The sequence below is a fragment of the Pleurodeles waltl genome, chromosome 5 (assembly GCF_031143425.1).
Source record: "Pleurodeles waltl isolate 20211129_DDA chromosome 5, aPleWal1.hap1.20221129, whole genome shotgun sequence".
NCBI lineage: Eukaryota > Metazoa > Chordata > Amphibia > Caudata > Salamandridae > Pleurodeles > Pleurodeles waltl.
In genome coordinates, this window is record NC_090444.1 from 1,038,885,583 (window position 1) to 1,038,911,442 (window position 25,860).

Below are 25,860 nucleotides of genomic sequence, written 5' to 3' on the forward strand. Positions count from 1 at the left end.
CATTTATAAATTTCAGCAACTGGAACGACAGACCTCTGGCATTTGAGGGTTTGGCTGGATAGATTGGAGGGAGAGGTTCTGACACTTGGCCTCTATGAGCCAGATCAGGGCACCACTAAAGATAAAGATCTGCATGCCACACCCCCACAGCAGACAGGACTGAAATTTAGGGGAGACATCTGAGGTTCAAAAGGGACCCCTCTGAACCACCCCCAACTTCAAAGGCACACTTAATTATATTTACGAATACCACACTTCATAACTTAGAGATACACTAGCAGGGATGTGGGACTGGTACAGTTGGACCGCGTGGTGCACACTGCCAGAGGAATCTGTTCTGCACAGGAGTATTAACTGTCCTTGTAAGGAATCTGCGCACCCTTCCTGCATCATTGCTAGCCTGGGCAGATTGACTACTGCTGTGTGGCACTCTGAAGTGCGCTCTCCAAGGACTTGTTGGCTTGCCCCCTATTCTGACTGAAGGTCTCAAGGACCTCAAAGACCTCCTCTGAGAGAGGCCTACACCGTCTACTGGTGTCATCTAGAGAGCAGTGCCCTCCTCCATGCCTACATTGTCTGCTGGACCCCACTTAGTATCAGCGGTGTGAGCATAGAATAAGTATAGGCCTGGAAACCGGAATTGCCTGTGTGGTAGCTTGAAAGTACTGCCCGCACTTACGGAGTGCGGCCCTTCATCGAGGGGCCACTACACACATCAATGTCGTTTGTGGTTAGTGGATTCACTGGTTGTGGAATCCCACGTGGGCCACTTTTGTTGAGTGCGTCACATTTCTCTTCTGCGACACCCAACTGTATGCTTATTGTGTGCAATGCCAGATTCATAGGTTGCGACCCTTGGAAGTGAGGGTGCATCAGGAGCAGTGCCACATTGTATGTCGTGTGGCACTACTGAACTTGCGTCTGTGTGCGACTAGATTGTCTGGTGCAACTCAAGTCATCGTGCACTAGGCGTTATGCCTCATTCCAGGGAAGTACAGCATCGGAGTTCTTCCTGTGATTGTACGGGAAGGTACTGCACTGGAACCCTTTTCGTGTGTGATTGAACTGTCTTGGGGAAAGTAAAGTCATCATGCCCCAGATGTTGCGTCTCATTCCAGAGAAGCAGGGCATTGAGCACTTCACAGGTGGAATCAAAATCGTCTCGTGCGACTCAAGTCATTGCACACCAGGAGTTGTGCCTCTTTCCCCGGAAGTACAGACCTGGTAACTCTTCTCTTATGGTACAATCGGAATTGTCGGGCAGCTCAAGTCATCACGCCCCAGATGTGTGCCTCCTTCTCAGGAGGTGCGGATTTGGTAACTACTTGCGTACTGGAGTGCCTGGCTGGGCTCCAATGTGACTAGCGTCTGGCCCTATCGACCCTTCCCCCCGTGATTTGCAGATCTCCGAGTGAACCTCCCGACTGGTGCCCAAACATCTATATGTTAACTGTGGCCCAATCAGCCATTCTCTCCGTCTTCCCCGCCACCTTGTCCGTGGGATCATTGGAAACTAGACTTCGGCTGCAAGCGGCCTAGCATCTGCAGGGGTAGGGAAGCAGGAACTGGTTGGCAGGTAAAGGGAGGTTTGAGGCCCTGGGTGTCTGCGAACACAGTGACATTAACCGGCCGGATAGCAGTGCACCGCATTAGGGTGCCTGGAGATAGTGTGTGTGCGTGTGTACGAATTGCCTGATATCCGTGGCACTGCGTAACGGTGCAGAGTGAATGTAAGGGAGTGAGTGTGGGTGATTGACAGAACACAGCAGTGCTGCCATACATGTTATTTCTTGCCAGAGGCCTCTTGCGGTTGACATTGAGTTTTACTTGTGCAGCCCAAGCCGCAGAGCTAATTTGCTGCAAGTCTTCGTATGTACATACTGCTGCTAAAGTTGTGAACCGTGGCGCACCCTGCACCAGTGCGTTATTGAATTAGGCATTTGGCACCACATGAGGGTGCTGGGAGGGAAAGTATTTTTTCTCACTGGTACATACTGTTTATGTTTAACACAGTTGGGCTAGTACTGCAATTAATTCTAAATGCGATTTATGCCCAGATTTACATGATGATCATGCTGTATTAATAATGTGTGCTGAATACAGATTTTTTTTTTTTTTTTTTTTTACATACACCTCGTGTGAAGTCTCTTTTGTGATGCTTAGTGTAACTTTTGTGGCTGTGCCTTTGCTTTACACATTTCCCATTTGATAAGCTTGACTGCTCTGTACCAAGCTACCCAAGTGTGAGCCCAGGTTATATAGTGAGTGTAATCGCCCACCCCCAACGGAAGTGGTAGGTTCTGCCTGGTTAGGGCCTCACCTCAGCCAAACAGAAAGTGTGGCCCCCAACAATGCCACTCAACATTTTAGGTCAGGAAGTATCAGGGAGAAGGCGTCAATACGTAGGATACTGATATGTATGCAGTATCTGCAGAATCTGTATGCAGTAATGTACCTAGGGGACAAGTTTCTGTAGGTGAAGGCCACTGCACAGCAAGACAAGATGAGTGAAGGTGAAGTGAAGGGTCAGGTATGCCTGGGGAAGGCAGGGGGTGGGAAAGGACAGGGGGTTGAAAGGAGGTACTGGGTGCTGTTAAACGCTGGCAACATGCCAATAAGCTTAATATGAGTTAGCAGGTAACGAAACGCAGAAGTAAAGGGCAACTTTGAAGCAGTTTTGCCATGCTAAAGAGGATGCAATCACCATTATACACAAGGCAGTGAAAGACAGCTCGAGTGCAGTAAAGCACAATAAATAGGTATTGAATGCAATTTTGCACCTCAACATTAAAGCCTAGATGCATTGCAGGAATAATATGTGCATGTTGAGACCACGTCATAGGCAAACGTTAGTTGTTTTTTCATCAAGGTGCACATTCTCTCAATAATAGGATACATGTAGAGGAAAATCTGCGTGTGTGTGTTTGTCTTATGCCATTCCAAGTGCTCTGGAGCACGTCTCTTCAAGGCAGTGCCTGTGCTGTCTTCAGGTGGCACTGGTTGATTTTAGTTGCTCGTTTCCTGGATCTTGTGCCTCAATGTCTGCTTCTGGGGGTCTGAGCTGTGTGCATTTAAGGCACCCTAACCCTGGCTTCTCTCTATGCAGGGTGCTGTGAGTGCATCTAGTGACATGGATGTGGGAGGAGGCAAATACTGCCACTGGGTGGCAACAGCCATGAGGCTTCAGAGGGCACCCTGTGCTCGAGTATATTATCGTAGTACCCTCTATAGTCTTTACAAGTGTAGGTAGGTATTGCCAACACAACTCAAGAGTGGGTATTTCCTCTGAATGAATTATGTCCTGGGATGCTGCTCAAGCAGGGATAGCCTAATCATCTTATGTCTGACTAAACGCAACAAGGACAACAGGGTGGGAGCCTCTAAAGAAGACGTAACCCCATTTCCCCTGTCAACAAGGGAGATGACTTGGTTACGTCACGCCCTGGGCGCGAGCTACGTTGACCGTGACGCACCATGGCGGCGCCCCAGTCAATGTGGCATTAGCCCGTCCACTATTTAAACGGCAATAGCAACTTACTACAAACACATTCAGACCTCCAGGGAACCTAGTAGGTGCAAATGCGGACGAATACCCTTGACAAAGTAAGTGGGGATGGGAGACTGGGAACCACCTTTCTGACGCAATATACTAATGATATGTTTGTTAGTTTTCTTACTAAGATTACAGCTTTTTACCAGTGTGTGCTTACAGGGCTCGCCACTCCGGAGGCTCCACGAGACAATAAATTACCAACTGTGAAGTATGTAGTATTTTAATTCATTGCACATGAGTTCAAATTAATGGCACAAGTGTTTGCTTGATCTTGACCACCTAACAGCACTTAAACATGAAAGACTATGGCCGTTTAAAAAAAAACTGGGAATGTAATGCATGCAGCTATTCTGAGCCACCATTGTTTTTTGATGGGCCGATACAGTGTATTATGAGTGCATCCAGAAAATGATCTACTATCCGGAAGCACACTAATAGGTGTTTTGGGATTATGACAACATAATGCTGTAATTTTACAGCATATGACATGTACATTATTCAGTTCTGGTGATTAGAATTGTTTCTACCACAGAAGGGAATGATGCCATATGTTACGATTCTCTGTATATTTTTCCCTACAGATACTGGAATGGAATGAGTGCACAGGCAAAACTGTAAGTACCCGTATTGCAAAGTTTTCACATGCCTTAGGATGCATGTGGTTTAGGTCCTAAAGAAAGCCAAACTGACCCTTACAGGGCAGCTAGGAGGAAGTGGCTGAAACATGTTGACGGATACTAAGGATGTGGGAGTGCATTAGACTTCACAGCAGAGCCATCATTGTTTTTAATCTTGTCTAGGGGTACCGGCATTGAAGTACACCATAGTGGTGGACACTATGAAGTCAATTTTAGTTCACTTTTCCTATTTTTTGTGATCTGTTCAAAAAGAAACCTGCTCCATTGTAATCAGACGTAGAAGCACACCCATGATGTGCTAGGCATCTCGGGTGGGATCGCTATGATGGATGAAGCATGCCACCAATTAGGTTGGTGGGTGGGGGGTCTTTTAACAACAAAGGTTTCCAGCTATTGGGAAAAACATATGGGTAGTAGTGTAACCTAGGAATGTGGCAGCGTACTCGCGTTTGTTGTTTGTATGTTTCTCTGTTGTGTTTTCATGTAATTGCAAGTTTGGCCGAGGAATGAGTTTTTACTAGGTGTCTGCTGGTAGTCATTTGTGGAACAAGAGGCCCACCTGCACCAGCTCCCTTGCCTCCCGTAGCCTTTTTTTTTTTTTATAACACATCACCCCCAAATGGACTCCTTATTGGTGACGTGAGTATTATAGTTATAACAGGTGTGCTTTGAGTAGCTGACATAAGATGTTAATTAGTCGCAGAGGCTAACAGGATAACAGAAAAGCATTCCAAGTAACAGTAGCCTGAACTACACAATACCTTTTATTTTCCATATGCACGAGAGCTCGAAAGATGGCTCTGACAGGTGCAATTAGCACGAAGCATTTCTAGTGGGGTCAATGAATAATTCTGGATTCACTACTATGCTGCATTCCCGTTAACGCTTCTAGAAAGAAAACGTATGCTTATAAGATTTTGTTTCAGAAGCATTCAGTTTGCCAAGGATATCTAAGCGGCTCTCTCTGCTCTGTATGCTTGAAGTAATGTTGGTTTTCTTTGAGAAATATCTCTATATTTTATGACTAGCTGCTCAGTTGTTATGTTTTCATCATGCTGCAGAAATCTGTTGGTTTCACACATTTGAAATCTGATTAGACCGTTCATGTTTCTAAAGATAACAATGTCCCTGACTGACTATGCATGGCACTCGTCAGAGCATCACATTTGAAATATGCACACAGAAACATGCATGGTTTCCTAAAGTTATTTTATACCAATTGATCCATAAGTAGCTATAACATCAGCCTCTCCGCTGCAGCGTTTATAAGCCATATTGTTTTAAATGTAAGAGATTTTTTCGGGCTAGGTATCGCATGTTGACAGGAGGGGTCCCAGGACAGAAAAACGAGAGCCAACACTGAAACCTGCTTAATGCAGCTCAACATAACCTTTATGCAGCGGGAGAAAGGGGCCGTGTGTCCTTTTGGGTGTGTTGATAGGAAGCAACCACCAATCAGAAGTGCATCACTTCCTCTATTCTGGCATGATAAAACTGCTAGCAAGATTTATGGATGACAAGCAGCAGAGGGGAAGTGAGAGCCAAAGGGATCTCAACAATGAGTACTTGCACCTGTGGCGTCTCACAACACGCAACAGTTGCTGGAGGTTGAGGAGCAGCAAACAGGCAACCACAGGGTCATCAGCAGCATATTACTTGTGCCACCATGGAACATCAAAGACCTCCAAACACCCTATCGACCTCAACCCTAGTGCAAGCTTCATCACTCCCAGGAAGCACGAGTCACTCCATGTCTGAATGCTGGTTAGCCTTTGGGAAGAGGACGTCTGCTTTCTGGTACTTGTTACTAGTGCCATGCTGTCATTAAGAATGGTAAATCTGTAGTTATGAGAATTTTCATGAACTGGAGTTTTTAAAATTTTGAAATAAACTTTGACTTACTGTGTTTTTACAAATAGGTGTCACCACGTCTACCATCAACGCGCCACTTTTACCTCCTCTTCAATTTACTTTTCCACTTTTAGGTAACCTTAAACTTACTATTACTACAACATCTTCTTATAATGATTTTTACATCTTCATTAATGCCCGACTGTGTCCTTTACCAATAATATTGTACTAATTAGAAAAAATGAAATATCAGATCCTACATATTTACACACCGCTATCCTCAACTCTAACATTAACCTTTGTTACAATATACCCTATTAATTATAATAAAGGTGCATTAATTGTCTAGTCCCTAACCAAATCAATTACCTGTCAAATAAATTTCATTATTTAAAATTGATTAAAATTAAAATTAATGAACCATTGCTCATATGCTAACGTGTTAACTATTTATGATAAAACATATTTATATACAATTTGGAACTTTCAACCCAAATGCTAATTTTACCCTAACCGATGCTTACTGTTTAATCATACATTTAAATTACATAAATAATTTAACAAATATTCTCTAAAATAATTGGGACATTAGCCTAAGAGTAACGGCAAGATTCGCTCTTAAAAGTGTTATTTAATTAAGTTGAATAAACATTCATTATTTGATTTGTTTAACTTTAACCTTTAGATGTGGTAATGGTGGACAACGAAGTGAGCTAACGAGGTCATTAAGATCTTGAGGTCCTTTGGACGAGGTTAGGGACAGGCAATGTAAGCAAGTAGTGGAATGTTACATCTTACATCAAGAAATAGCTATTTGTGAGCAAAATACATTCATTAAAGGTTACTCTCATTTTAACACAAGTGATGTTCATCTGTTCGGCGGCGTACTAATGCAGTCTGAATTGTCTTGCAACTTGTTTGTTATGGCACAAGAAAAAGTAAAGGTTGACTGTACAAATCATTTCACTCGCTGATTTTTTTCTTACAGATGTGTTTAATGTTTGCAACAAAAAAAAAAAAAATACAACGTTGTGCATCGCAACAACTTCGCCGTTAGTCACCACATCATTCGGACCTGGACTCGATTCATAATTTCAAAGACAAGAAACGTACAATACATTTTGATTACCTGAACTTTGTACAAGATTCTCTGCCATAATTCATTAACCAGGCAACATCAGCCAGAGAGGGAACCATGGAGTTTTTGAGGGTTTCAATGTCTTCAGCACTTTGCCCTGATACACTCTATTGTGAAACACGAAGGAAACAGATTAGACAGAGATGGGTGTACACAGAAATTAATTCTAGCTTTGGAAAAGGATACAAGAAAAACGATAACAAAGTTAAGCTTACTCATTTGATCACTAAGGGACACCCTTTCTATGTCAACGAAGGCTTTCGGAAGTCACAAAGCAGTGCAAAGCTTAAATTACGCATTTCTGTATCCCTCAATGGACACCACTCTTAAGCACAGAACCATCGCAAACGCACTAAATGGTAAGCGTTAAAAAAATTAAACATGCACACAACTGTGACTGACATTGCTTTTGTTAACTCTGCAAATTTCAATAAAGTGATGTCAAACGAAAACGGCTTCTTAAAATAAAATCTCCGCTTCCTGTTTAGTTCTGGAGGAGATCTCTTTTCCAAATGTTAACTAAGATAACTTAATTTATGACAAAGCCATCACAGTGGTTTTCTTCGCGCTCTAAAGCATTTGCAAAATCGTATGTCTGTCAAACGATGTGAGCTATCAAGTGCAATATAAAATACCAGATGGCTAGCAAGGCGCCCTGCTAAAATTATTATGACATGCCTACAGTTATCTCACCTGAAAACGGGGACGCGGACAAGGACTGAAAGGAAGAACTGTTCCAATCATTCGGACCACACTGCGAGTACGTCCATATTCTTTAAACTCCCACACTGGTATGAGCTGGAAATAGGAGCAGGCACATTTATTTATTTTTACAGATTAATGTGGGGGCAAACTCGGCCCACGGGCACTGGACCGCTTTACAAGAGTACCAGTTACACTACACGAATTCAGATTAAATGTTTCGATTTTCTTACGCACGGGAAATTAAGTGTTTGGCCATAATCCGAGAACTGGCTTTGTACAAAGGATTTACAGGACTACATTCAAAATATAAAAAAAGGCATACCGCAAACTGGATTCAAGACAAGAAACGCAATCTTTTATCAGGCAAAGGAGACAGCTGGTCAGTAGGCCACACGGAAGATCCCCTCAAGCAAGTACATACAAGCATTGGCAAACCCAAGAGGTCTCGCCTACATAGGCGCTACTAGCTTTGGCAATGTGTTTTTATCATGTTGCACATCAGTGTGGCTGCTCTTCATCTTGGCTAAAGATAGTGGCGTGGAGCATCAAAGAAAAGTGGAGGAGAGTAGAGTTCAATGGTTCACTGGAAACCAGTGCTGTGGTGTGCAGTGGCATGGGGTGGAATAGGGTGGAGTTAATTTGAGTGGACAGAGGTAGTAGGGTGGATTGAAGTAGACTGGGTTGAATTGAAATGGAGTGAAGTGGATTGAAATGGGGTGAGGTGGATTGGAGTGGGGTGAGGAATTGGAGTGGGTGGATTCGACTGACATGATTGGGCTAGGGTGGGCTGGATTGGGTAGTTTTAAATAGGGCGGATTAGATTAACTGAGTGGGGAGGGCTGTAGTGGAATGGTTTGGGGGGGATTGGATTTATTTGACTGTATTTGGGTGGACTAGATTGTGGACACGATTGGACTGGAGCTGAGTGGACGGATTTGAGTTTTGTGGGGTGGATTGGACTGCAGTGGGATGGACTAGGGTGGGGTGGCGTGTACTGGAGTGAGGTGGATTGGACTGGAGTGGGGTGGATAGGACTGGATTGGAGTAGATTGGATTGAGTAGGGTAGACTGGATTGGAGTGGGATGGACTGGAGTGGACTGGGTTTGAGTAGGGTGGATTGGATTGGAGTGGAGTAGGGTAGGGTGGACTGGATTGGGTTGAGTGAGATAGATTGGGGTGGATTTGTGTGGGGTGGGTCAGGTTGCATCAAGGTGGTTTGGAGTAGAGCGGACTGAACAGGAGTGGGGTGGATTAAAGTGGATTGTATTGGACTGGAGGGAGTGGGTTAAGGTGAATTAGATTGGAGGAGGATGCACTGGACTAGATTGGGGTGGGGTGGGGTGTGGTGGATTGGAGGAGAATGGATTTGTTTTGCAGTGGGATGGATTGGACTGGATTTGAGTAGGTGGAGAGAACTTGAGTGGGTTCAATTGGATTGGAGTGGGATGGATTAGAATGGCCCGGATTGCGTGGTTGGGGTGAATATGATTGGTGTGGGGTGGATTTAATTGTTGTGGGTTGGAAGAGGCTGGATTAAGGTGGTTTGGTGTGGGGTTAATTGGGGTGGAATGAACAGGAGTGGGGTGAATTAAGGTTCACTGGTTTGGATTGGGGTGGGTTAAGGTGAATTGAATTGGAGTGGGATGGACTGGAGTCGATTGGATTGGGGTGGTCTGAACTGAGGTGGTGTGGATTGGAGCAGAGTGATGTGGTGTGGGTGGAACAGACTGAAGTAGAGTGGGGTGGACTGCAGTAGACTGGGTGGATTGAAATAGAGTTGGTAGGATTGGATTAGAGTGGGGGCCATACTGGGACAGACTGTTTTAGATTGGAGTGAGAGCAAATTGGTTTGGGGCAGATTGTTTTGTATTAGAGTGGGTGCAGACTGGACTGGGGCAGATTATTATGGATTTGGGCGAGGCAGACCGTTCTGTATTGGAGTGGGGTAGAATGTTGGGATTGGAGTGGGGCAGAGTGGGGTGAGGTGGACTGGATTGCAGTGGGGTGTATTGGAGTTCAGCGGGTTGGATTTGAGTGTGGGAATTGGAGAAGGGGGAACTTGTTTCAGATTGAAGTGGGGCACATTGTTTCGGATTGAAGTGGGGCAGATTGTTTCGGATTGGGGTGTGGTAGATTATTTTGGATTGTTTTGGAATGGTGAAGGCAGAGTGTTTTAGACTAGAGTGGGACAGAGTGTTTTAAACAAGAGTGGGATAGATTATGTTGGACTGTTGTGGGGCAGATTGGATTTGACTGGGACAGATTATTCTGGATTTGTCTGGGAAGATTATTTGGGATTGAAGTGGGGCAGATTATTTGAGATTGTTTTGAATGACAGTGAGGCATATTGGATTGGGGCAGAGTGTTTTGTATTGGAGTGAGGCAGATTAGAGTAGGGAGGATCGTGGTGAGGTAGACTGGATTGGAGTGGGGTGAATCTGAGTGGGGCAGATTGGTTAGGACGACAGTGGGCAGATTGCTCTGAATTGCAGTGGCAGAGTGTTTTGTACTGGAGTGGGGCATATTGTTTTGGTTTGTACTGAGACAGCCTGGAGTGGGGTAGCTTGTTTTGGATTTGTAGTGGGGCAGACTTGAGTGGGGCATATTGATCTGGATTGAAGTGGGGTGGACTGGGATGAGGTGGAATGGATTGGAATGGGGCAGATTTGAATTGAGTGGGGGAACTGGAGTAAGGCAGATTGTTTCAGATTGGAGATGGGCAAATTGTTTTAGATTAGAGTGTGGTAACTTTATTTGGATTGGAGCCAGGTAGATTGTTTTGGAATGGAGTAGGAGAGATTGTTTTGGATAGGAGTGGAGAAGATTGGGGTGAGTTGGACTGGATTGGAGTGGGGGAAGTCGGAGTGGGGCTGATTGTTGTGGATTGGAGCAGACTGTTTTGGTTTGTACTGGGACAGATTGGAGTGGGGCAGATTAGTTTGGATGGCGGTGGGGCATATTGTTTTGGATTAGAGGGGGGAATATGGTTTTGGATTGAAGTGGGACAGACCATTTTGTAATGGAGAAGGGCAGATTGTTTTACTTCGTACTGGGGCAGATTGATTTGGACTGGAGTGGGGCAGATTATTTTGGACTAGAGTGGGGCAGACTGAAGTGGGGTAAATTGGGGTTAGGTGGACGGGACTGGAGTGGGGGAACTGGAGTGGGGCAGACTGTTTTGGATTGGAAAACGGCAGACTGTTTTGGATTGGAGTGTGGTGAATTAGAGTAGAGTGAAGTGGTGTGGATTAGAGTGGGGCGGACTGCAGTAGAGTGTAGCTGATTGGTGTAGGGTGGAAAGGAGTAGAGTGGGGTGGACTGAAGTAGAGTGGGTAGGACTGGATTAGAGTAGGGGCCAGATTGTTTTGGATTGGATTGGGGCAGACTGTTTTGTATTGGAGTGGGGGCAGACTGTTTTGTATTGGAGTGGGGGGGGGGGGGGAACTGGAGTGGGGCAGATTATTATGGATTGGAGTGGGACAGATTGTTTTGGATTGGACTGGGGCAGATTGTTTCAGAATGGAGTGGGGTGGATGGAGTACAGTGAATTGGTGTGGACTGGAGTACAGTAGGGTGGATTGAGGGTGGGGTGGATGTAGTAGAGTGGGTAGGACTGGATAAAAGTGGGGTGAATCGAAGTACAGTGTGGAGGACTGGAGTCAAGTGGGGTGAGGTGGAGTGGAGGGAGAGGGGTGAGTTGGACTGAAGTGGGCTGGACTGTGGTGAACTGGAGTGGGGTAGATTGGATTGGAGTGGTCTGGATTGGGATTGTGTGGGGGTGGGATTGTGGTGGATTGGAGTGGGGTGAACTGGGATGATTGGGGTGATGGGGACTGGATTGGAGGGGGTGCTCTGGGGTGAGGTGGACTGGAGTAGGGCAGATTGGATTGGATTGGGGCAGACTGTTTTGGACTGGAGTCAGACAAATTGTTTTGAAATGGAGAGGGACAGATGGTTTTGGATTGGAGTGGGGCAGATTGTTTTGGATTGGCGTGGGGGCACACTGGTTTGGGGCAGAATGTTTTTGATTGGTGTGGGTGAATGTAGAAAAATGCCTCTCATGGCATGGTTACCCCCTAACGTTTTGGCTTTTGTTGATGCTAGTTATGATTGAAAGTGTGCTGGAATCCTGCCAACCAGGCCCCAGCACCAGTGTTATTTCCCTGAACTGTACCTTTGTCTCCACAATTGGCACAGTCCTAGCACACATAAGTCCCTTGTAACTGGTACCCCTGGTACCAAGGGCCCTGTGGCCAGGGAAGGTTTCTAAGGGCTGCAGCATGTATTATGACACCCTTGAGACCCCACACTCAGCACATGCACACTGCCTCACAGCTTGTGTGTGCTGGTGGGGAGAAAATGACTAAGTCGACATGGCACTCCCCTCAGGGTTCCATTGCCACAACCCACTGCCTGTAGCATAGGTAAGTCACCCCTCTAGCAGGCCTTACAGCCCTAAGGCAGGGTGCACTATACCACAGGTGAGGGCATAGTTGCATGAGCACTATTCCCCTACAGTGTTTAAGCCAAACCTTAGACACTAAGTGCAGGGTAGCCATAAAGAGCATATGGTCTGGAAGTTTGTCAAACACAAACTCCACAGTTCCATAATGGCTACACTGAAACCTGGGAAGTTTGGTATCAAACTTCTCAACACAAAAAATCCACACTGATGCCAGTGTGGGATTTATTGAAAAATGCACACAGAGGGCATCTTAGAGATGCCCCCTGTATACCAGTCCAATTCCTAGTGTTAGGCTGACCAGTTCCTGCCAGCCTGCAACAACCAAACAGGTTTCTGGCACATGGGGTGAGTGCCTTTGTCAGTCTGTGACCAGGAACAAAGCCTGCAGTGGGTGGAGGTGCTTATCACCTCCCCCTGCAGGAACTATAACATCTGGCGGTGAGCCTCAAAGGCTCATGCCTGTTGTTACAGCACCCCAGGGCATCCCAGCCAGTGGAGATGCCCGCCCCTCCGGACACAGCCCCCACTTTCGGCGGCAAGTCCAGAGGAGATAATGAGGAAAACAAGGAGTCACCCACACTGCAGGTGTCCTGAGCTGAGGTGACCCCCTGCCTTAAGAAATCCTCCTTCTTGTTTTTGGAGGATTCACCCAATAGGAATAGGGATGTGCCCCCCTCCACTCAGGGAGGAGGCACAAAGAGGGTAAAGCCACCCTCCAAGACAGTAGCCATTGGCTACTGCCCCCAGACCTAAATACACCCCTAAATTCATTATCTAGGGGCGACCCTGAACCCAGGAAATCAGCCCCACAGAGACGACAACTGACTTGGCACCAGCCCTACCGGCCTGTCTCCCGACTCAAAGAACCTGCATAGCGACGCATCCAGTGGGATCAGCGACCTCTGAGGACTGACCTGCACCTAAAGGACCAAGAACCTCCTGAGAACAGCGCCTCTGTCCAAAAACAACAACAAGAAACCAACTTTAAGGAGACTCTTGCCTCACTCCGAAAGCATGAGTCTTCACACAATGCACCCGGCCACCCCTGTGCCACTGAGGGTGTATTTTGTGTGCCTGTCCCCGCCCCCCTCCCCCAGAGCTCTACGAAACCCCCCTGGTCTGCTCCCAGAGGATGCAGGAACTTACCTGCTAGCAGACTGGAACCAGAGCACCCCTATTCTCCACAGGTGCATAGGATATTTGGGCCCTCCTTTGACCACTGCACCTGACCGGCCCTGTGTTGCTGGTGCTGAGGGTTTGGGGTTGCCTTGAACCACCAACTGAGGGCTGCCTATGCCCAGGAGACTAAACTTGTAAGTGCCTTACTTACCTGAGAAACTAACCAATACTTACCTCCCCCAGGAACAGTTGATTTTTGCACTGTCCACTTTAAAAATAGCTTATTGCCATTTTTACCAAAACTGTGTGTACTACTGTTTTAAATCAAAGTTCTATACTTACCTGTGTGAAGTACCTTACAAGTTATGTACTTACCTAAATTCTGAATCTTGTGGTTCTAAAAAAATAAAAATAAGAAAATAATATTTTTGTATATAAAAACCCATTGGCCTGGAGTTAAGTCTTTGAGTGTGTGTTCTCATTTATTGCCTGTGTGTGTACAACAAATGATTAGCACTACACTCTGATAAGCCTACTGCTGGACCACACTACCACAAAACAGAGCATTTGCATTATCTAATGTTGCCACTATCAACCTCTAAGGGAACTCTTGGAACTCTCTGCACACTATCTCTCACTTTGAGATAGTATATACAGAGCCAACTTCCTACAGTTAAGACTGGAGTGAGGCGGATTATTATGGATTGGAGTGGTGCAGATTGTTATGGATTGTAGTGGGCAGACTGCTGGGATTGGAGTGGGGTAGATTGTTTTGGATTTGAGTGGGGGAGATTGGAGTGGGGCAAATTGTTTTAGTTTGTACTGGGACAGATTAGAGTGGGAAAGACTGTTCTGGATTGTAGTGGGGCGTACGGTTTTGGGTTGGAGTGGGGCAGATAGGTTTGGACTGAAGTGGGGCAGATAGGATTGGATTGAAGTAGGACAGATTGTTTTGGATGTGAGTGGGACAGACTGAGGTGAGGTGGACTGTATTGGAGCGGGGTGTATTAGCGTGGGGTTGATTGGAGGAATCCAAGTGGTGTAGATTGTTTAGGACTGGAGTTGGGCAGATTGTTTTGGTTTGAAGTGGAGCAGATTGTTTTGGACTGGAGCGGGGCACACTGGAGTGTGGCACATTGTTTTGGGTTGGTGTGGGGTGGATCTGAGTACAGTGTGGTGGATTGGAGTAGAGTAGGGAGAGGTGGATTGGGGTGGAGTGGATGGAGTGGAGTAGATTGGATTGGGGTGGAGTAGATTGGATTGGGGTGGATTGGAGTGGTCTGGATTGGGTGGACTGGAGGGAGGTGAACTAGGATAGAGCAGGGTGAATTGGGACTGAGGAGGATGGATTGGATTGGATTAGGGTGATGTGGACTGTACTGGAGAGGGTGGACTGGAGTGGGGCAGATTGTTTTGGAGAGCAGCTGGGCAGGCTGTTTCAGGGAGCAGCCGGGCAGGCTGTTTCGGAGCGCAGCCGGGCAGGCTGTTTCGGAGCGCAGCCGGGCAGGCTGTTTCGGAGCGCAGCCGGGCAGGCTGTTTCGGAGCGCAGCCGGGCAGGCTGTTTCGGAGCGCAGCCGGGCAGGCGGCTTGGGATCACAGCAGGGGAGTGGTCTGGATTGGGGTGGATTTGAGTGGGGTGAACTGGGATGGAGTGGGGCAAATTGGTACAGAATAGGATGGAATGGATTGGGGTGATGTGGACTGTATTGGAGCAGGCGGTCTGGAATGGGGCAGACTAGAATAAGGCAGATTGTCTTGGAGTGAGGCATTTGTTTTGATTTTGCAGTGGGACAGACTGTTTTGAATTGGAGTGGGTGCAGATTGGTTTGGGGCACATTGTTTTGGATTTCGATTCTTTATAAAAAAAATTAAAAACAGATGTAGGAAAATGGCTCCTTGTTGCTGATGTGTGCTGGGACCCTGCTAACCAGCCCCCAGCACCAGTGTTCTTTCACTTAAAAATGTACCATTGTTCCACAATTAGCACATCCCTGGTACACAGATAAGTCCCTTGTAGAAGGTACCAGTGGTACGAAGGGCCCTGTGACCAAGGAAGGTCCCTAAGAGCTGCAGCACATGTTGTGCCACCCTAAGGAACCCCTCACCATAAACATGCACACTGCCAACGTAGATTGTGTGTGTTGGTGGGGAGAAAAAGGCAAAGTCGACATGGCATCCCCCTCAGGATGCCATGCACACAAAACGATGCCTGTGGCATAGGAAAGTCACCTCTCTAGCAGGCTTTACAGCCCTAAGGCTGGGTGCACTATACCACAGGTGAGGGCATAGCTGCATGAGCAATATGCCCCTACAGTGTCTAAGTCAATTCGTAGACATTGTAAGTACAGTATGGCCATATTAAGTATATGGTCTGGGAGTTTGTAAAAACGAACTCCACAGCTCCATAATGGCTACACTGAATACTGGGAAGTTTGGTATCAAACGTCTTGGAATAATAAACCCACACTGATGCCAGTGTTGGATTTATTACAAAATGGACACAGAGGGAATCTTAGAAGATGCCCCCTGTATTTTACCCTATCCTTCAGTGCAGGACTGACTGGTCTGTGCCAGCCTGCCACTGAGATGAGTTTCTCCCCCCCTGGGGTGAGAGCCTTTGTGGTCTCTGAGGACAGAAACAAAGCCTGCACTGGGTGGAGGTGCTTCTCACCTCCCCCTGCAGGAGCTTTAACACCTGGCGGTGAGCTTCAAAGGCTAATGCCTTTTGTTACAGCACCCCAGAGCATCCCAGCTAGTGGAGATGCCCACCCCTCCGGCCACTGCCCCCACTGAAAGGGGTTAAAAAGCCTCCGCAGGAGGAAGTGGGTGACACTAGAAACAAAGAAAAATAGTCCTCTGTAGGCCCCCAAAAACCAGACCAGGAGGGCGGGACCAAAGACACAACCCAAAACAAAGGTGGGTACCAGGGTAAGAACTGGGATGCCACTAAGGCATGGTGCCAAAACTGTAGACAGACAGGGCACCACACCAAGGGCACATCTTGTCCCAAAAACAAACACCCTAGCAAAATCCCAGGAGTGACCAGTGTAGCCATTGGGGATGACTCCTCAGATGAGGAGGTCTTCACAGCCTTTAAGTGGAAAAAGGGCCCAACAGGTGAGTTGGAGATTCCAGAGGGAAGTAGACACTTCCACCACCTACTGGTGAATGGAATCCCAGCCACTGCCCGGAGAGACACTTGTGACAGTCACACTATTGTGCATGACAGGCTGGTGTTCTCAAACCAGTACATCCCAGGTGAGACTGCCAGAGTAAGAGTTAGACCAGACAGGGTCACTGATAGGCCTGTGGCTTTTGTGCCCATAGAAGTGGGTGATACTTTTAGCTGGAGAAGGGTGGTAGTCCGTACAGATCTCCCCCTTGATTGTCTCCTTGGAAATGACTACCCAGAGGTTAGTCAGAGCCCAAGAGAGGAATTGGTCCAGTGCCAGTCCTCTCCCAAGGATTCTGGAGGTGCTGCCCCTGCAGTAACTGCAAGTAGGCCCCAGAAGGAAAAGAAAAGAAAACAGAGCAGGAAAGGTGGACAACCTTTAGCCAAGGTTCCAGCAAGCCAAGGAGATTCTGTTCCAGTAGGGGAGAACTCCAAAAGTGGCCCTGGTGAAGTCCAACCTGACCCACAAGAAGTCGTGGCTAGTCAGGTATATATAAGCATGAGTGGGTGGCTCCTCGGCTAACAGAAGAAAGAGTGGAATAAGGGTGTCTACTACAAGATGTAGTAACCCCCCACTCTAACACAGCAGACAGGCACCCTGAACCCAAAGAAGCCTGTAACCTAGCCCCTTCCCTTGTAGGTGAAGAGCTAAAGGTGTGGATCTGGGCACTGACAGATGTCAGTGGCCTCTGCCGGGTGTGTTAGCCTTTATTGCTGCACTGTCCTTGGCATGGTGGTCTTACCCCATGCCAAATAGCAAGTTAGCCCCCCTGACCCTGTTGGTCATGGTGGGGTTACTCCAGCTATGGGCAACCTCTTTGGGTAAGCTAGGGGTGACCCTGGCTAAAATAAGATTAACAGAGGTGGATACCTCTAACCCCAAAATAGAGAGAAGAGGTGAAGACATTAAAAACACAGACAAGAGGCAATTCAGACTAGGTCCTATCACTGTGGAAGTAGGTCAGTTCCCCAGAGAGAATGACCTGAAAAGGAGGATGTAAGGCAGAGTAGGCCCTGCAACAAACCAGCCTGTTTTCCCTACTCTTCCTCCCCTGACAAACTTGGAAGACTCTCCCAGCTTTGGCTGAATCTCCTCGCCTGTGGGCTGGGGAGTGGGGGGGGGGGGGAGGGGCTTGTGTAAGAAAATGGCTCCCTGTTGCAGTTACCCCCCACTTTATGCCTGATATTGATGCTGACTTGACTGAGAAGTGTGCTGGGACCCCGCTAACCAGGCCCCAGCACCAGTGTTCTTTCACTTAAAAATTTACCATTGTTCCACAATTGGCACATCCTTGGTACACAGATAAGTCCCCTGTAAAAGGTACCAGTAATACCAAGGACCCTGTGACCAAGGAAGGTCCCTAAGGGCTGCAGCACATGTTGTGCCACCCTAAGGGACCCCTCACCTAACACATGCACACTGCCATTGTAGATTGTGTGTGTTGGTGGGGAGAAAAAGGCAAAGTCGACATGGCATCCCCCTCAGGATGCTATGCACATAAAATGCTGCCTGTGGCATAGGCCTTACAGCCCCAAGGCAGGGTGCACTATACCACAGGTGAGGGCATAGCTGCATGAGCAATATGCCCCTACACTGTCTAAGTCTATTCTTAGACATTGTAAGTACAGTGTGGCCACATTAAGTATATGGTCTGGGAGTTTGTCAAAACGAACTCCACAGCTCCATAATGGCTACACTGAATACTGGGAAGCTTGGTATCAAACTTCTCAGAATAATAAACACACACTGATGCCAGTGTTAGATTTATTACAAAACGCACACAGAGGGCATCTTAGAAGATGCCCCCTGTATTTTACCCACTCCTTCAGTGCTGGACTGACTGGACTGTGCCAGCCTGCCACTGAGACGAGTTTCTGCCCTCCTGGGGTGACAGCCTTTGTGCTCTCTGAGGACAGAAACAAAGCCTGCACTGGGTGGAGGTGCTTCGCATGCCTTTTGTTACAGCACCCCCAGGGCATCCCAGCTAGTGGAGATGCCCACCCCTCCGGCCACTGCCCCCACTTTTGGTGGCAAGGCAGGAGAGGATAATGAGCAAAACACCAGTCAGGACAGCCCCTAAGGTGCCCTGATCTGAGGTGACCCCTGCCTTTAGAAATCCTCCTTCTTGGTTTTGGAGGATTCCCATAATAGGATTAGGGATGTGCCCCCTCCCCTCAGGGAGGAGGCACAAAGAGGGTGCAGCCACCCTCCAAGACAGTAGCCATTGGCTAATGCACTCCTGACCTAAACACACCCCTAAATCTAGTATTTAGGGGCGACCCAGAACCCACGAAATCAGATTCCTGCAACCTACACAAAGAAGGACTGCTGACCTGAAAGCCCTACAGAGACGACAACGGACTTGTCCCCAGCCCTACCGGCTTGTTTCCAGACTCAAAGAACCTGCACAGCGATGCATCCAACAGGGACCTGAGACCTCTGAAGCCTCAGAGGACTGCCCTGAACCCGAAGAACCAAGAAACTCCCGAAAACAGCGGCACTGTTCAAAACCAGCAACAACTTTGTAACTTTCAAAGAACTTACTCTTCCCGCCGGAAGCGTGAGACTTCACACTCTGCACCCGACGCCCCCGGCTCGAGCTCCAGAGAACCAACACTGCAGACAGGACTCCCAGGCGACTACGACCTCGTGAGTAACCAGAGACGACCCCCCCTGCACCCCTATAGCGATGCCAGCAGAGAGGATCCAAGGGCTCCTCCTGACCGCGACTGCTTGGAATAAAGAACCCAACGCCTGGACCCAGCATTGCACCCGCAGCCCCCAGGCCTGAAAGGAACCAACCTCCAGTGTAGGAGTGTCCATCAGACGGCCCTCTGCCTAGCCCAGTCGCTGGCTGGCCCGAGAAGCGCCCCTGTGCCCTGCCTGCATCGCCTAAGTGGCCACCGGGTCCCTCCATTGCTTTGAATAGCAAACCCGACGCCTGCTAAGCAAACTGCACCCGGGCACCCCTGTACCGCTGAGGGTGTGTTTTGTATGCCTGTTTGTGTCCCCCCCCAGCACTCTACAAAACCCCCCTGGTCTGCCCTCCGAAGACGCAGGTACTTACCTGTTGGCAGACTGGAACCGGAGCACCCCTGTCTCCATAGGCACCTATGTGTTTTGAGCCCTCCTTTGACCTCTGCACCTGACTGGCCCGGTGTTGCTGGTGCAGTGACTTTGGGGTTGCCTTGAACCCCCAACGGTGGGCTGCCTATGCCCAGGAAACTGAACTTGTAAGTGCCTTACTTACTTGAAAAACTAACCAATACTTACCTCTCCCAGGAACTGTTGGCTTTTGCACTGTGTCCACTTTTAAAATAGCTTATTGCCATTTTAACTAAAACTGTGTATGTTACTGCTCTAATTCAAAGTTCCTTACTTACCTGTGAGGAGTACCTTGCATTTTATGTATTTACTTCAAATCTTGAATTTTGTGGTTCTAAAATAAATTAAGAAAATATATTATTCCATATAAAAACTATTGGCCTGGGGTTAAGTCTTTGAGTGTGTGTTCCTCATTTATTGCCTGTGTGTGTACAACAAATGCTTAACACTACCCTCTGATAAGCCTACTGCTCGAACACACTACCACAATATAGAGCATTAGAATTATCTACTTTTGGGGAACCCTCGGACTCTGTGCACACTAGCTCTCACTTTGAGATAATATATACAGAGCCAAAGCCCTACAACAGATATACAAAAACATGTTAACTAAAGTAAAAACACACATCGAATAATTAAAACATAAGTCTACCAATTATGAAGGTCTATAAACATTACATTCTGAATAATAAAAAGGAAATTAAAGGAATACAGCAATAATTATTAAGCAGAAAGAAAGAGGATTGCCTTTCAAGTATTAATTTTACAGAGATAAAGAATAATATTCAATCAAATTTTAAAGAAAATTAAATATCTGTATGTTCACTATACTTGGCAAAAAGAGGGAAAGAACAAAAAAAAAATCAAGATGCTATCATAAAACATATCGTCATTTGAAGATTTACAAAAGCAGAAATACAACTGTTCTAAAAAAGAACTCCAAATTGCAAAAAAATTGAGTTAAATTATCATTCAATTTGTATATCATTCTTTTAAATTGCGCTATTCGAAACATATCTTTCAACCAAGATTGAGTCGTTGGTAATACATTAGATTTCCAAATCATAATGTTATCTTTAGCCAAACTACGAGCTGTAGATAACAATCTGAATACCTGTGGAGAGATCTTTCTTAAATTAGATGTCATGTAATAAGGACAGTCTGGGTGAAAGAGATTCAATGTCAGGTAATAATGTCTTTAAATGACCTAATATTTGTGAATTATTTTGTATATATAAGTCAGATATGATGTTTATTTTATGATTACTTGTAACTGCTTACCACTTTGTCATATTGTACTTTTCATAAGAGAAAAATATACAAAACAAGTTCAGTGTATGTACACCTAACCAAAAAGTTTTGCTTTTCTTCTCTTACTCTATTTGCTGAAAAGTACCTCTAAACTTTGTAAAAGTTTCTAAAAAGTTGAAAAAGTTTTTTTTTCTATTTCCTTAAAAAGTCCTCAAACTTTTTCTTTCTTTTTTCTGTCCCTAAACCCTTTTCTATCATGTCTGGCACAGGTCCTACTCTTGATCTGGTCAGCACAGCTTATGACCACCTTAGCTGGAAAGGTTTGAGGAGTATCTGCATTGATAGAGGTATAGGGGTAGGGAAGAATCCCTCTAGAGAATTGTTAAATAACATGCTCATTGAAAATGATAAGGCCTTAGCTGGCACATCAGTTGAGAAGTTAGGAGATGGTTCACACTCTGATTCTGGGGCACCCCCAGTAAGAATGTTAGATGGGATCCTTCCCAACCTGCCCCTTAGCAGGCCACCTAGCATAACTGGTACTAATGTGAGCTCTCATCACAGTAGGAATGTCATTCCTGCAGGCCAGGTTGTTAGAGTGCCAACTGTTAGGGACAATTCACCCTCTGTTCATTCACATCATTCTTCTGTGTCAAAGCATGCCCAACCCACCCACCCTGATGACAGAATGTTAGAAAGGGAACTCAATAGATTGAGAGTGGAAGAGACCAGGCTGAAGCTTTAACAGCAACAGCTGGCTCTAGACAGGGAATCTTTAGACTTAGAAAAAGAAAGACAGAGGTTGGGGTTTGGACCCCATGGTGGCAGCAGCAGTATTACAGATAGTAATCCTGTGAAAGAGCATGATTCTAGGAATCTGCATAAGATAGTTCCCCCTTACAAGGAGGGGGATGACATTAACAAGTGGTTTGCTGCACTTCAGAGGGCCTGTGTTGTACAGGGGGTCCCTCAAAGGCAGTGGGCTGCTATCCTATGGCTATCTTTCAGTGGAAAGGGTAGGGATAGGCTCCTTACTGTGAAGGAAAGTGATGCCAATAATTTTACAGTTTTGAAGAATGCACTCTTGGATGGATTTGGCTTAACCACTGAACAATACAGGATTAAGTTCAGAGAAACCAGAAAAGAGTCCTCACAAGACTGGGTAGACTTTGTTGACTATTCAGTGAAGGCCTTGGAGGGGTGGTTACATGGCAGTAAAGTTTCTGACTATGAAAGCCTGTACAATCTAATCTTGAGAGAGCATATTCTGAATAACTGTGTGTCTGATTTGTTACACCAATATCTAGTGGACTCAGATCTGACCTCTCCCCAAGAATTGGGAAAGAAGGCAGACAAATGGGTCAGAACAAGAGTGAACAGAAAAGTTCATACAGGGGGTGACAAGGATGGCAAGAAGAAGAATGGTAAGTCTTCAGACAAGGGTGGGGACAAATCTAAAAATGAGTCTTCATCAGGCCCACAAAAACACTCTGGTGGGGGGTGGTTGGTCCAAATCCTCTTCTAATCAAGTAAAGAAACCATGGTGCTATTTATGTAAAGTAAAAGGCCATTGGACAACTGATGCCAGTTGTCCAAAGAAAAGCACCAAGCCTCCCACTACCACAACCCCTACTGCTACACCTAGTGCCCCTAGTAATAGCAGTGGTGGTGGGAGCAAACCTACTAATAGCCAATCCAAGGGAGTAGCTGGGCTCACTTTTGGTAATTTAGTTGGGGTTGGTCTTGTTAGGGAGACCACAGAGGCTGTACTAGTCTCTGAAGGTGCCATTGATTTGGCCACCTTGGCTGCTTGTCCCCTTAATATGGATAAGTACAAGCAACTTCCCCTAATAAATGGTGTTGAGGTTCAGGCCTACAGGGACACAGGTGCCAGTGTTACCATGGTAATAGAGAAACTGGTACACCCTGAACAACACCTACTTGGTCACCAGTACCAAGTGACAGACGCTCATAACAACACTCTTAGCCACCCCATGGCTGTTGTGAATCTCAACTGGGGGGGGGGGGGGGTTTACTGGTCCAAAGAAAGTTGTGGTTGCCTCAGATTTACCTGTAGACTGTCTACTAGGGAATGATTTAGAGACATCAGCTTGGGCAGAAGTGGAGTTGGAGGCTCATGCAGCAATGCTGGGCATTCCTGGGCATATTTTCGCTTTAACCAGGGCTCAGGCCAAAAAGCAAAAAGGACAGGGTGACTTGGATCCTGGAACAATGGACCAAGTGCTCCCTAAAGCTAGGGTTAAGTAAGGGTAAATCCCTACCCACTATCCCTCCCTCTACAGAAGATTCAACTTCTGAGGAAGAAGAATTTCCCCCCTGTGAAGAACCTTCACCAGAGGAGCTGGAAGCAGACACCGCTGAGCTTTTGGGTGGAGGGGGGCCTGCCAGGGAGGAGCTGAGTGTGGCACAGCAAACCTGTCCCAAATTAGAGGGTCTAAGACAGCAAGCTGTCAAACAGCAAAATGGGGATGTCAGTGACTCACATAGAGTTTACTGGGAGGACAACCTCTTGTATACAGAGGCAAGGGACCCTAAACCTGGAGCAGCCAGGAGATTGGTCATTCCCCGGCAATACAGAGAGTTCCTCCTAACTCTAGCCCACGACATTCCCTTGGCTGCACATCTAGGGCAAATTAAAACATGGGAAAGGCTTGTCCCCCTGTTTAATTGGCCTAGGATGTCAGAGGACACAAAAGATTTTTGTAAGTCCTGTGTCACCTGTCAAGCCAGTGGCAAGACAGGTGGCACCCCAAAGGCTCCCCTTATTCCACTGCCTGTGGTTGGGGTTCCCATTGAAAGGGTAGGGGTTGACATAGTTGGCCCCCTTGACCCTCCTACTGCTTCAGGCAATAGGTTTATCTTGGTGGTAGTGGACCATGCCACAAGATATCCAGAAGCAATTCCTCTTAGGACCACTACAGCACCTGCAGTGGCAAAGGCCCTCCTGGGAATTTTTCCAGGGTGGGTTTCCCAAAAGAGGTGGTATCAGACCGGGGTAGCAACTTTATGTCTGCATACTTGAAGGCCATGTGGAAGGAATGTGGTGTAACATACAAATTCACCACACCTTATCATCCACAAACAAATGGACTGGTAGAGAGGTTTAATAAAAACTCTCAAAGGAATGATAATGGGACTCCCTGAAAAACTCAGGAGGAGATGGGATGTCCTGTTACCTTGCCTCCTTTTTGCTTACAGGGAGGTACCCCAGAAAGGAGTGGGCTTCAGCCCCTTTGAACTCCTATTTGGACACCCTGTAAGAGGTCCTCTAACACTTGTAAAGGAGGGTTGGGAACAACCTTTAAAAGCTCCTAAGCAAGACATAGTGGACTATGTACTCGGCCTAAGATCCAGAATGGCTGAGATACATGAAAAAGGCCAGTAAAAACCTTCAGGCAAGCCAAGAGCTCCAAAAGCAATGGCATGACCAGAAGGCTGTTCTGATTCAGTACCAACCAGGACAGAAGGTGTGGGTCTTGGAGCCTGTGGCCCAAAGAGCACTCCAAGACAAATGGAGTGGACCCCATATCATTGTTGAAAAGAAGGGAGAAGTCACCTACTTAGTTGACTTGGGCACTGCCAGGAGTCCCCTTAGGGTGCTCCATGTCAATCGCCGAAAACCCTACTATGACAGGGTTGATCTCACCCTGCTCATGGCAACAGATGAAGGACAGGAAGAAGAGAGTGACCCTCTCCCTGATCTCGTCTCTTCCATAGAACAAGATGCTCTAGTGGAAGGTGTAGTTTTAGCAGACTGTCTTACTGCTGAGCAGAAAGACCACTGCATAAATCTCCTGGGTCAGTTTTCTGAACTCTTTTCTACTGTGCCAGGCACCACTTCTTGGTGTGAGCACACTATAGATACTGGCGACAGCATGCCTGTCAAAAGTAAGATCTATAGGCAGCCTGACCATGTCAGGGACTGCATAAAACAAGAGGTTCAGAAAATGCTTGAACTGGAAGTGGTTGAGCACTCTGAAAGCCCATGGGCCTCTCCTGTGGTGCTTGTACCAAAGCCTCACTCTAAAGATGGGAAAAGAGAAATGAGGTTTTGTGTAGATTACAGAGGTCTCAACCAGGTAACTAAAACTGATGCTCACCCTATACCCAGGGCAGATGAGGTCATAGATACACTGGCATCTGCCAAGTATCTAAGCACATTTGATTTGACTGCAGGGTATTGGCAGATCAAGTTATCAGAGGATGCTAAAGCAAAAACTGCATTTTCGACTATTGGTGGGCACTACCAATTCACAGTAAAGCCCTTTGGTTTGAAAAATGCACCTGCCACTTTTCAGAGGTTGGTGAATACAGTCCTGCAAGGGTTGGAGGCTTTTAGTGCAGCATATCTAGATGATATAGCTGTCTTTAGCTACACCTGGGATGATCACCTGGTCCACCTGTGGAAAGTTTTGGAGGCCCTGCAAAAGGCAGGCCTCACTATCAAGGCTTCAAAGTGCCAGATAGGGCAGGGGAAAGTGGTTTATCTGGGACACCTAGTAGGTGGAGAACAGATTGCACCACTTCAGGGGAAAATCCAAACTATCATAGATTGGGTTCCCCCTACAACTCAGATCCAGGTGAGAGCCTTCTTAGGCCTCACTGGGTATTACAGGAGGTTCATTAAGAACTATTGCTCCATTGCAGCCCCACTTAATGACCTCACTTCCAAGAAAATGCCTAAAAAGGTATTGTGGACAGCTAGCTGTCAGAAAGCTTTTGAGGAGCTGAAACAGGCCATGTGCACTGCACCTGTCCTAAAAAGCCCATGTTACTCCAAGAAATTCATTGTCCAAACTGATGCATCTGAATTAGGGGTAGGGGCAGTCTTATCACAACT

The 25,860-nt window shown here is 46.7% G+C and overlaps 1 protein-coding gene across 5 annotated transcripts in view; it reads right to left on the reverse strand.

Moving 5' to 3' along the window:
* MTFR2 (mitochondrial fission regulator 2) overlaps window positions 1-25,860 on the reverse strand; it is a 155,369-nt gene that overhangs the window by 47,064 nt on the left and 82,445 nt on the right. For all 5 annotated transcript variants that reach the window (XM_069235210.1, XM_069235208.1, XM_069235209.1 and 2 more), the window contains 2 exons: window positions 7,874-7,978; window positions 7,172-7,287 (listed from right to left, as the gene is read on the reverse strand). In XM_069235210.1, the coding sequence (XP_069091311.1) occupies window positions 7,172-7,287; window positions 7,874-7,978 (221 nt within the window). The remainder of the gene's footprint in view (window positions 1-7,171; window positions 7,288-7,873; window positions 7,979-25,860) is intronic.